Source organism: Gobius niger (assembly GCF_951799975.1).
Source record: "Gobius niger genome assembly, chromosome: 7".
NCBI lineage: Eukaryota > Metazoa > Chordata > Actinopteri > Gobiiformes > Gobiidae > Gobius > Gobius niger.
In genome coordinates this window covers 2275055-2287534 of record NC_136858.1, presented here as the reverse complement: position 1 = coordinate 2287534, position 12480 = coordinate 2275055, and the positions used below count along the sequence as shown (strand labels likewise).

Genomic DNA, 12480 nt, shown 5'->3' with positions numbered 1-12480 from the left:
CCGATTCCAGTTTAACCCCTTAACCCCCGGGAAAACCGATTCCCGTTTAACCCCTTAACCCCCGGGAAGACCGATTCCCCTTTAACCCCTTAACCCCCGGGAAAACCGATTCCAGTTTAACCCCTTAACCCCTGGGAAAACCAATTCCAGTTTAATCCCTTAACCCCCGGGAATCGGGACACCGGGACCTTCTAGCTTTGAAGCGAGGGCGCTAACCGCTGCGCTACCGCGCTTTGTGTGGGCTCTCAGTCGTACAGGAGAAAGACGAAGGTTCTTCAATCATCTTCTGTACTCTAGCTGAAGTGTTGACCGTTTCACCTCTCATCCAAAAGGCTTCGTCAGCAACTCTGAGCACAGCGCGGCCCACAGACCAGATCTTTATCCGATCGTCGGGCCGAGCTGAAACTTCAGTGTCACTGACGAAGCCTTTTGGATGAGAGGTGAAACATTCAACACTTTAACTAGAGCACAGGAGATGACTGAATTGTTCCACACCTGACGGACCCTCTCACCAGAGAACCTACAGAACCATTGCTCCTGGAGCCTTGTAGAGACACTGTGATGGAAAGTGAAGGCACCATGCTGACACAGCTTAGATCAGCTCATCTGTCTGGTCTTTGTGCGTGACCGAGCGCACGCACAAAGACCAAAGATGTTGTTAGCCTGTAGCCTCTCCCAGCATATTCCTATGGCCCCAAACGGCAGTGAAGCTGGAAGCGACCGAGCTCTTTCACGCTTTCTCTATTTAAATACGGTTACGTGAGTAGTTACGCGATCCAAGTCTAGTCACACAAAGTTAAACACAAACAGTTTAATTTTGCGTGACTAGACTTGGATCGTGTAACTACTCACGTAACTGTTTTCAAAAAGGGAAAACGTGGAAGAGCTCGGTGGCTTCTAACCTCACCGGCGTTTGGGGCCATAGGAATATGCAAAAGGCTAAATGCTAACAACGTCTCACAAAAAGACCAAAGACCAGACGGCTAAGCATCGACGTGTAAGCGCAGGTGAGGACATTTCTCAGCGTGGGAAACGGTGGCCTGTTCCTTTTAAAAGCAGCTGCTACATATAATACCCCCCTCTCGTCCTCTCGAATTGTCTGTCCTTTGCGAGCCATTCCATCCTGTCCTGTTGGATCTTCGCTGTAACTTCCTTATTTACAGTCGTCAAAGCTCGGCCCTCTCCTGCCAATGCATTCACTACAGCCACCCGGACGTTCTGGGTGCAGATTTCCACAGTTAGCGCCTCGTGCTCTTTCTGAAGGCTCTGCTTGTCCAGCTGCAGGGCATTAACTCTCTCCCTGTAGTCACTGATTCTTTCTTGTAGAGGCATCTGCTGCTGCTTTAGTTTCTGTAAGTACACGATCCTCTCCCTCATGTATTTGTCTGTTGAGCTCAGTGACTCCTCCTCCATGGCCAGCCTCTTCATTCTCGCTGCCAGGACCTCCTTCCTCGTGACCTGTTCCTCCAGCGAGCCGATCTCTTCGTGTAAGCGACGGTTTTCCTCTCTCGAAACATCGGTTTTCTCCTGCTGCTCCTGCTCACGTGTCTCATCCACCATGTTAAGCTTCAGAAGTTGTTTTTCAAGAATTTGCTGTTCCTTGAGCAATTGTTTGTTTCTTGCTTCCAGTCCAGCGCTGCCCTTGATAGCCGCTGTGTAACTATCTTCTTTCGCTTTGGCCTTTCTTATTTCACGCTTTAAATGAGCGGTTCTTTCCTCCATTGCGGCGTTGCTTTTCCTCACTTCGTCATCTGCACGGACCTTCTCCTCGTGCTTCGGTAAAAGCTTTATGTAGTTATCACACACCTTCTCATTCAACTTCAAACAGTTCTTCAATTCCTTGTTTTCTCTTTTCGTGACCTCTTCTTGTTCCCACAGCTCCTTGAGCCGTATCTCCAGATTGACGCCCTCACTCGATTTGACGATCTTCTCCGTGATACTTTCCTCTATTTGTTTGTTTTCATTCTTAAGGTTCTTGATCGCATTTACCAGCTCTTTATACTGACTGAAATCCTCTTGTTGGCGCAGGAGAGGTTTCAGCGTGTTTTCCACAACATCTAAAGCACTTCTACAGGCTATCGCCGCCATTAGCTCGTCCTGAAGCTGCTGTGCGTAAATCCTGTGCCCTTCCGACAGCCACTCTTCTCTCTCTTTGAGTTCAGAGACATGTTTTTGCTTGACGTCGATTTCCTGATGAATAGAGTCTCTTTCCGCTTCTAAGTCGAGGCAGTTTTGGGGTAGTTTCGTTTTAAGCTGGATTTGTTTGGTGATCTCTTCAGCTTCCTCTTCCAGAGCCTTTCTCTGCTCCGTAAGGACACGCATCTCTCCTGTTAGCTCGTTGGGGCTCTGTTTCATGGCTGAGAGATCTTGCTGCAGCTGTTTATTCACCTTCTGTTTTGAGCTTACGCTCTGTCGTAGCTCTTTGACCTCGTTTTGTAGATCGGCACAGTCTGCTTGTAATTCACTGCTTTCTGCTGCTACGTACGCACATGGCTGCCGTCGGTGAGGTTCGTTTGGTCCTTGAGGGGGCGTGGTGGATCTATCGTCTTCGGCCATGTTGACGTCCGTCTCCAGCTCCCGTGAGAGTTGTTCTTTGAGGAACATGTTGACAGATTTGAGCCTCCGAAGACGTTCCTCTGCGTCCCCTCTGAGATTATTCTTGATGGTCATAAAAATATGTCTGATCAACACCTTTTCTTCTTCACCTGCAGTGTATTTACTGGCCATGTTTAAGCTTAGACTGTGGCAATTAAGTGCACAGAATATGAATCGTTTGCCTCTGTGCACGGACTGACTGATGCCTGTGTCTCTGAGATGACGCCTCAGCTGACAAGAATATGATGTCATGCAATAGAACGCTGTTAACCAATCAAATTACAGGAATTGTTTCTAAGCAACAGGCAGGTATCTTTGGAATTGCCCATATATGGTCATGTTCTTAGCAGCAGAGGGATAAGTCCATTACTTTGACAATGCTGAATTATGAATAGATTTTTCTAATAAATAAAGATACAGAGACATAGAGAGTTTTATCTCTGTTTCTTGTCCGCCAGAAAACGGCTCAAAGGGTGAAAAACTGTGATTCTCATGAGATGTTTACTTCCCCCTCGGCTTGGCCACGCCCCCTTTGCTGTCTGTATCAATGCTAACCAGGGTTTTTTATCACAGAGCGTTGTAGCATCAACTTTCCTAGTTTTCCGACTTTTATTTCAAAGGTTGTTGACATCAACAAAGGTAGGTGTTAAAAATCGACTTTGAAGAATATATGCTGAACTGACACTTTCAAAATGATCTAATAGCAATGGCATTTTCTTTGAGTTACTAAATACATGAGGTAAAGTCACTGTAGGTGCTGCAGATACAGGTGTAGTTGTTGTTTACATTTTGTACTATATTTCTACAGTTGTTGTTTTTGTTTGACTAAAACTTTTGCCATAGTTAACATTAGTATTAATGTAACTTATACCATGGTCTGGGTGAATACTCGATTCTGATTGGCTGGTGGGTGCTAACACGCGTGCATTATTTTCGTATAACCGCACACGTAGTCCGGTAGTTAAATCACTGGGATATCACTCCGCTGTGGGCATCGCCATAGCAACGCATGACACAGCTGAATCAGATAAACACGTAATTAGTGACTGACAGGAACGAATGAGATGGATTTTGTTTTTCATTTCAACGTTTTTGGTCAAAACAAAATGTTTGATAAATGGGAAGTATGAGAGTGAGCAGCTAGGTTAGCTACTGTTAATAAAATATGAGCTTTACATTTCTATTGAAAACGATTAAGGCACTATTCATGATTTTCAGGCGTACATATAATGATCCTGCATTTAAACATATTTGTCTGGATTAGTAAAGTCAATCATAAAAGTTTCAGTTCGTGGGGCCCAGGTGTGAGCGACTCCACCGCAGCTGTTTCCATAAACAGTTGATCTGTTTGAGCTAGCTAGCTAGCTTCAGGTTAAACAGCGTAAAAGTGAAATAACTCCTGCCCACGAGTGCCGCACATCGGTGTTTACTTCCACGGAAAAGTGCCGGGTTAGTCCTGTTGTGTTGTGATTCTGTGCTTATGTTGTTTGGTTGAGCCTGACTGAGATCCTCGTAATAGCTGCGGAGAATGACTCGCTCTGAGACCAGCCTTCAATGACCGGCTAATAACCCACACAAAATAGTCCCGTAGTCTGGCATATTTAGTGAGTTTAGTAAATGAAACAAGTACTTATTATAAATGTTATGTTTGTGGGACCATGGTATAAGCGGATTAAACAACTCGGAGCCGTGCATTCGACGGTTATAATGCACGACGCGGAGTAACACCACTCCGCTGCGCCTCGTGGTGTTCTTGACTCCGCGTCGTGCATTATAACCGTCAGCTCCTCGTTGTTTAATCCTTACATGTTATTTGCATAGATAGAATCAAATGCACATGTATACCGAAAGTGAAATAATATTATAATATAATAATAATATTATTATTTGCAGTTATATGTGTTTCACGCTTGACATCGCCGTGTTTGGCCCTCGACCCACAGGAACTTTTTCATTTTGGCCCTCAGAGACATGGGCACCCCTGGCGTAGACTGTTCCAAGTGTGCGTTTTACTCACTGGAGCTGTTGCTTGACAGAGACGGAAAAGTGGATGTGCCCCGCCCACAGCGCTGACCGAGCCACACACGCTTCTGTTCATAGATAAAATGTCCTAAAAGAGTCGTTCTCCAGAAGCAGCGCACATGGTTTTGTGTGTGGGGGAGTTTGCAGGCACTCGCTCTACAGCGCGAGAGTCTTGTGGTTGAGTGGTGGAGGGGTTGGTGAATGCAGACTGGGCTTTATTCATTGAAGTTTTCATTTTGGCTTCAGTCCCACGGCCTTATAGCCTAGCAACAGCTTTGAATTCCAAGAACAATCCTGTAGGTCTATTGCTTGTTTTTTCAATAACATGTATATTCACAATTTGGTTTATAATGTATTTAATTGTCTGTGATACATTTAATATTATTAATAGTGTATGTGTATGTGACGGGCATTTTTTTTTACAGCGCATATAGTTGGCTATCCCCCGCGCCTGCTAAAAAATACAGTATACCCACTAGAAAATTGAACACTACACCACTGGCTTATGGTTAATACTAACTCTCTCTCATTTATTATCAATGGTAAATATGGATGCAGTACACTTTTTGCGTCAAAATGGGGGCGCTGTTTCACTCCTTTCACAAAATTAAAGGGTCTAGATGCAAGTTCGCCAATTTACACTCACTACTGCCACCTCAGGTCATACGTGTAACTGCAGCTTCTATATTAAGCTCGTGCATGACGGCAATTCGGACCCAAAGTGACACCATTTTGAGTGACAGTGCAGGATTTTAGAGGCAGTTGTGGTGAACAGGTCTGAGCTCATTCAACACACTAGGACATGGAGGAACATGTAGGGAGGAAAATACTTACTTTTGATATTTTTAAACTCCATATAGTCCCTTTAAGGAAACAGTGTTGTGGTGTCTTGGCTTTTGAGATACAGGTGGTGGTGTTGTTGTTTACCTTTTGCACTATAGTGCTACAATAGTTGATTTGGTTCTACAAAACTAGGCTTTTGCCAGAGTTAACATTTGTTTTAATGTAGCATCATATAGTAACTAATAATAGAGTAACTATTCTTTTATTTGCCGTTATATGTGCTTCACGCTTGACATCGCCGTGTTTGGCCCGTGACCCACTGGCACTTTTTCATTTTGGCCCTCAGAGACCAAAAGTTTGGGCACCCCTGGTTTAATGAGTTTTAATGCCCTGCAGAAACACTGTTACTCAATGAAGCATGATACGTCCACTTTAAAAAAGGCAAAAGATGATAAATGTCTAGCCGTGAGCTAAATCCTTAAAAATCGGCACAATTTATGCCCGAAAAGATGATGTGAAGGTGCACGTGGACCTCCTGGTTAAGGATGGCCCCACCCCATGACATCAGGAGGTGGAACAGTGTGTTTGAGCAGACAGACTGAACACTCACGTGATACTGTCTGACTGTGACGGCGTCCACCTGCTGCTGCTCCTCCAGTCTGCCCTTTGTCTCTGCGTACGTCTCCTTCTCCTTCTCCCAGGCTGATTTCTCACTGGAAACAGATGAATAACAGCTGAAACATGACGGTGGACGTTTGCAAAAGGAAAACCGGGTGTAACATACGTGAGGTAGTCCTTGTAGAGCAGCCCCTGTTGGTGGCTGATCACCGCGAACTTCTCCTTGTACTCCTCCAGCGTCGAGGCCAGTTCGCTGGTCTGAGCATCCTGGTTCTTCAGCTCCTGTGTTCAGATAAAATGCAGAATTAGAACCTCTCCATGCATCAAATAAAGAGTAAAAGAGTTTAAACTGGGGTCTTTTTAGTAGTACCTGCAGTAGTCGGACCGTGTACTCGTTGAGGGAGCTGATGACCTCGGTGCTGCTCAGGTCCAGGTCTTGGGGCAGAGGAACCGGTCTCAGGGTCAGACCGGGACTGGACTTCTGCAGGAGCTCCACCTCGCTCTGGAGCCGAGACGCCTGACGACACAAACCCAGAACCACATCACTCACACTCCACAGTCAGAAGAGCTAAATAAAGGCTTTAAGTATTTGGGAATAATCTCAAACACATCTTTATCACCATCGTACACTTTGTGGGTTAGAAAATGCAGTATTGATTTTCACTTCCTGATTAGAGCTCTCACAGTAAGCTCCTCCCACCTATTTGCTCACAGCTGTTTCAATGAAGAGGGAAAAGCTGGACTATGTGGCTGCAGCGAAGCTTTAGCAAGTGATGAAAAGCGTGAAATAGTTGAATGCCTTGGTCTAGGAATGAAAACCTTCAATATTTCATGAAAGATTAAGCGTAATCATCATACTGATAAGAGATTTGTGGCTGATTCAGAGCACACACGGGTTTGTGCAGATAAAGGCACAATATGGACGGTTTCTGACAGACAAAAACATCAGATTAAGAGAACAGCTGCTACAAATCAGCAAACAGGTATTTGAAGCTGTTGGTGCCACTGGAGTCTCCAGAACATCAAAGTGTAGGACCCTCCAGAGGCTGCAGTTGTGCATAAACCTTTTATCCCGCCTCCCCTAAACTGTTCATTGAAGCTGATGCAGAAACGGCTGCAGTGGCTCAGAAATACATGAAGACTCATTTTCACACAGTCTTGTTCACTGATGAGGCCGTGTGACCCTGGATGGTCAGATGGATGGAGTAGTGGATGGTTGGTGAATGGCCACAATGTCCCAACAAGGCTGTGACGTCAGTAAGGAGGGGGCGGAGTCATGTTTTGGGCCAGAATCATGGGGAGAGAGCTGGTCGGCCCCTTTAGGATCCCTGAAGGTGTGAAAATGACCTCTGAAAAATATGTGGAGTTTCTGACTGACCACTGACCAATGTAACAAAATCATCTTCATGACAACGCACCACGTCGATCTGTAAAGAATACCTCTGCATCACTGGCTGCTATGGGCAGAAAAGGAGAGAAACTCATGATGTGGACCCCCTCCTCCCCTGACCTCAACCCTATTGAGAACCTATGGAGCCTCAAGCAAAACATCTATGAGGGTGGGAGGCAGTTTTCATCCAAACAGCAGCTCTGGGAGGCTATTCTGACATCCTGCAAAGGAATCAAAGCAGAAACTCTCCAAAAAGTCACAAGTTTAATGGATTTAAGAATTTTGAAGCTCCTATCAAAGAAGGGCTCCTATGTTAAAATACAACTTCACCTGTTGAGTTGATAATTTAGAAAATCTTCGAAAAATGTAACTCGCATAATAATGCTAAAAAAAAATGCTAATAAATGTACAGGTAATAAATATTGAGCCCAAAATGTATCGTTTATCTGTTATTTACTGATTTACTTTTACTGATTTACTGACGAAGAAAACCTCTACTGTCCAAATCTGATCCTCTGTAAACGTCTGTGTCGTACGTTTTGTGTATCTGGACCGCGCCCAGTTCCTCCTCCGTTTGACTGGAACAAACGACGCTCCTAAAACGCTCATTTGTTAACGGCCCTGTTTACCCTGATTCAAAACAGGAGCGCCACTAAACGCCGGCTCCAAAAATATGTCCTGGCACTAATTGGTCTCAAATGGTCGTCGCCGTTTCCCAAATAACGGCGATTCTCAAGACGCCAATTTTGTGAAAGCGCCCGTTTGTCATGTTGCGAGCGCGTTTTGGACGGTTATGAAAGGACGAAGCGGGGACGCCATATGGTTTAACACGCGGCTTTGAGGAGCAGCCAGACAAACGCTTCGGTCTATAAATGTCCGTCTTCAAAAACAAAATGGCTCCCTGCAGAGTTACTGGGAAACGGGACATTTGTAACACAGTGAGAGGCTTTTTACTGAAATGTGAAGCTACATTGTTTTGAGCTGCAGTGATTTACAAGTTTATGAAAATACTCATTCATTCATTAATAAAAACAGCTGCCCTGGAGTTGCAACACTCAAGTCAAGCGATTTTGTAGATCACAGACTAAGATGGAAGTGCCCTTTAAATTTCACACTAATTCCCACTAATTTGATGTTGATTTTAGTGGAAAGCAGTTTGGTAATTTTATGTGCTGGACAGAGTTTAATAGGTGAAAATTGTTAAGATTGTGCTGGACACAACACGAATGAATGGCAACAGTTTTTATAAGGTGTGAAGTCGCTAATGAAAGCTGTAGTAAATGGATTTATCGCTCCTTCCCTCACTCTTGGTACAGCCGCGGATTCTGCCTTTTTCTGCAGACTGCATTTATAATGTCTGTGGTCTACATTGTTTTACTGGATACCTTTGTGCATCCCATACAAGAGGAAACAAAAAAGGGACAAACGAGGAGGTATCTGGGCAAGACTCACAGCCACACATGCCTTCTATTCCTACTATTGTTATGACTAATTCACTGGAGAATAAGACAGATTATATTCGTCTGCTACGCTCTTCCCAGGAGATGGTGAAAGACTGTTGTGGAGCGGAGGGAGCTGCGCAGGAGGAAGAGGAAGGAGGAGGACCTGACCAGTGCAGGACACCATGCTCTGAAACAGGGACAGACCCAGGAGGCGCTGCACCGTTTCAGAGGATCACTGAAGGCATTACTCCGGTTTCCTAAAACTCTAAAAACATGCTGGTCAAGTCGGCCTCGGGCAACTTTGTTCTTTTTTTTTTTTTATTAATATTATTAATAATTTGGATGTTTAAAATCTTTGCTAAAAACTGCACAGTGACTTTTCTGTTTTTTTGTTGTCGTTTTTTTTTTTTTTACAATGATTGCCTTTGCTAGTTTTGGGTTTAACTAAAAACAATGACTATATATAATTAAAATATCTTTACAGTCAGCAGTTATTTTGTTTTGAATGGTGGGGAAAAAGATTGAATCGTGAATCGAGTTTTTTATCAAAAATTTGAAGATTTACTTTGGGAGGCAAAATTGCCCGGCTCAGCTCGCCCCGGTTGGCCCAAAATGGCGGCGGGACTAACCCAACACCTGGACGCAATTTTGTTGTACAAAGTATGATGACATAATAAAACACATACTTACTTAAAGACACTATACCATATTTTTAGTATTTTTAGTATATTGTAAACTCCCCCATGTGCATCAAATTATAAAACATTTGTATCAGTTTCATGAGCTTGTTTTCTAGCAGTTCTGTGAAAGTGAATGTTGTGGAATGAGCCTGTAAACCCGTCCCTGTGTAGAAATGAGATGCTACAAATGTGTCAGGAAAGTTAGGAATGAGTTTGAACCACAGGAACATTTTAATTTAGTAGCTTCCTCTTAGGTATAACATCTTTAATGAGGGATCTGTTCATAAGACTGGCTCATTTTCATATTGATTTTCTGAAGAAGCCAGCCAGAAAAGTCATATTGTCTGAGACTGAATTATCTCAGTGTTTAGTATTTTGATTAGAATTACTAATGTTCACAACAGGATTAACTTCAACCTTTGAAATGTGTGTAAATAAAACTTCACATTTAAAGAAATCTCTTGATTGTTTTCCCACCTTCTCCTGAGCAGTGGCCAGCTGACCGCAGGCGCTGGTCGCCTCCTCCCTGGCTCTCTTCAGCTCCAGCCTGAGCTCCTCGTTTCGGCCGATCAGCTGATGGAGGTGGTTCTGGAGCAGGGAGTCCGAGCTGTTCACGTCTGAGGACTGAAAACCCACAGGAAAACAAAAGTCAACATGCACAGACTTTGGTTTAAGCCAAGACATGGACTTTTCATGTCAATGTTGAGATTTTTGTCGAGTTTTCCCCCTTAAGATTTTAGTTTTAATGTCTCTCCAAAGTCACTCCAACATGGCTGCGCTCAGCTGTGTTTCCTGGGCGTTCCTATTCATAAATACTGACGTTCATGAATCCCCCTGACAAGCCTGTAATCCAACTATTCCCGTTTTCTCCCATTTAGGTTATTACTACACTCTTGCAACAACATCTCCACTTTAGTACCAGTTTTGGTTCTCACCGCTTTAAAAACACAACTTTCATCGACTAAACCTCAGTGAATAAGGTCATGCTGGATAACATTTTTAGTTTATTTATTTGTGTTTATTTTAACACGGACAATGTGCAAAAACCATTAATAAAACATGCTTTGCATTAGATTTAGCTTGAGCTAGTTTCCATCTGCAGTCCCTGAGTTACAATGCTATTAAACCACTCAAATACTGGGCCGGATCCAGAGGGGTGGTTAGTAAAGGTCTTGCCCCCCCATTGGCATGTGGACACCTCCTCTAGAAGCTGCTTGGGCGCTTACAGAGGCTCACTCTCAGTTAGTACTTTTTGACAGGACAAAGTAATATAACAACTTTAGAGCTAAATAAGGAGTCAGTCATCTAAGCGAAAAAATTGCTTTGTGATCAAGCGAAACTTGCGTACCCCCGCTATAAACATTCGACATCATAAAATGTGTTGCCTCCCCAGAAATTATCCCTGACCCTACTTGCCACCCCGTGTTTTTTTTCTAGATCCGCCCCTGCTCAAATACAATATTAATTAATTCAACCATTCACCCATTGCAGCCATTTTGAATGCAAGAGCATGCTAAAGCTAGTGGAAGCATGCTAAAGCTAGTGGAAGCATGCTAACGTTAGTGGAAGCATGCTAGCGCTAACGTCAACTAATGAATGCTGGGACAGAAACTATGATTGATCACCTAAAGTAGTAAAGTGTTTGTATTTTAGTTTATGAAATAATTGATCTAACATATTTTCAATGATCAGTTCACTTTGTGCGAGTTGTTTATATTACTATATTCTATATTACATGTCGTATACCCGAGGCTATTTAGTGCAGAAAAGTCCAGTAATTATAGTTTATTATTAAATAGCCTATAATTGATAAACATCTCATTTGCAAGACAAGATCAGACTGTACTGATGTCACACTGGAGTAAGGAGGAACATTCACTTTTCACTTCGAGAAAGCCCCTTTTAAAGCAGTACTAAGTAACTCATGCCCCTAGAGGCCATAGGCGCTACTGCAGGTGTCGTAGTAAGTTTTTTTAACGTATTAATTGTCAGTGAGAGTAAATACTACGCTGACAGAAAAGACAAAGGGACAGAGGGATACTGATCATCCAATTACAAAATGGAGATCATTTGTTTCACTCAAACTTGGCTGTAAATACTGTTTAAGTGGCGCTAGCCCACAGTTAGCTTTGCCCGCTAGCCTGTTAGCTTCTTCGTCGTGATTCCATTAGTGCGTATTGGTTGCTCTGGTCTGGTGGCAGTGAAGCTACAATTCTGGTTTTCTGGCCAGAGACACCAGGGGGAGATGAAAGACCCCCCACTCATCCCATTAACACTTGTATTACCCCCAGAGGGACGACGGGAAGGATTTATTAAGGTAAACACGTTAGTATCAATCTAAGAAAGCCTCTTGGTATCAGTTAATATCGGATGTCGACAAATACACAAACCCCCAGTATCGGTATCAGTATCGTAAGTAAAAAAGCTGGATTGGTGCATCTCTACTAAAAAGTCAACAAAATAGAACCATAAGTTTATACCTCTAAACAACAGGGCGAGCAACTTTCATACATAAAAAAACCCTCATTTTATGTAAATAATTGCCTTTGTGATTTTTTTCCACTCATCCTCTGATCTGGGAACGGCACACAAAACTGTCATAATCTCTTTGTGAATCATTTCTATTAAAGTCACTGCTCCATCTGGCTCCCACCTGACTCCTGCAGCCGCCTCCCCCTGCGCTGGCCATGCATAAGCACAACATCCAAAAACATCCAGAACTCTGCAACAAACGTATTACTCTTCCACGCAATTAACAAACTTTCAGCCAAAATCATGTGCTAAAACGCGTAAACAATGTGTTCCTTTCTTTTGTTGTGCCCCGAGTTGCCACGGGACGAGCCAACGGTTAAAAAGTTGAATGACTGCTTTGAAAAGCCATTGTTTCCTTCGTGGAGAATTCAAAACAGACACGATGACCGTCTGGGGAGACTTTCTCAGAATGTTTTCA

General features: G+C 43.5%; 1 protein-coding gene across 1 annotated transcript in view; it reads right to left on the bottom strand.

Moving 5' to 3' along the window:
- cep290 (centrosomal protein 290) overlaps positions 1 to 12480 on the bottom strand; it is an 87615-nt gene that overhangs the window by 40627 nt on the left and 34508 nt on the right. The window contains exons 19-22 of the mRNA XM_079560397.1: positions 10008 to 10154; positions 6389 to 6535; positions 6185 to 6300; positions 6011 to 6113 (exon numbers count right to left, since the gene is read on the bottom strand). Coding sequence (XP_079416523.1) covers positions 6011 to 6113; positions 6185 to 6300; positions 6389 to 6535; positions 10008 to 10154 — 513 coding nt within the window. The remainder of the gene's footprint in view (positions 1 to 6010; positions 6114 to 6184; positions 6301 to 6388; positions 6536 to 10007; positions 10155 to 12480) is intronic.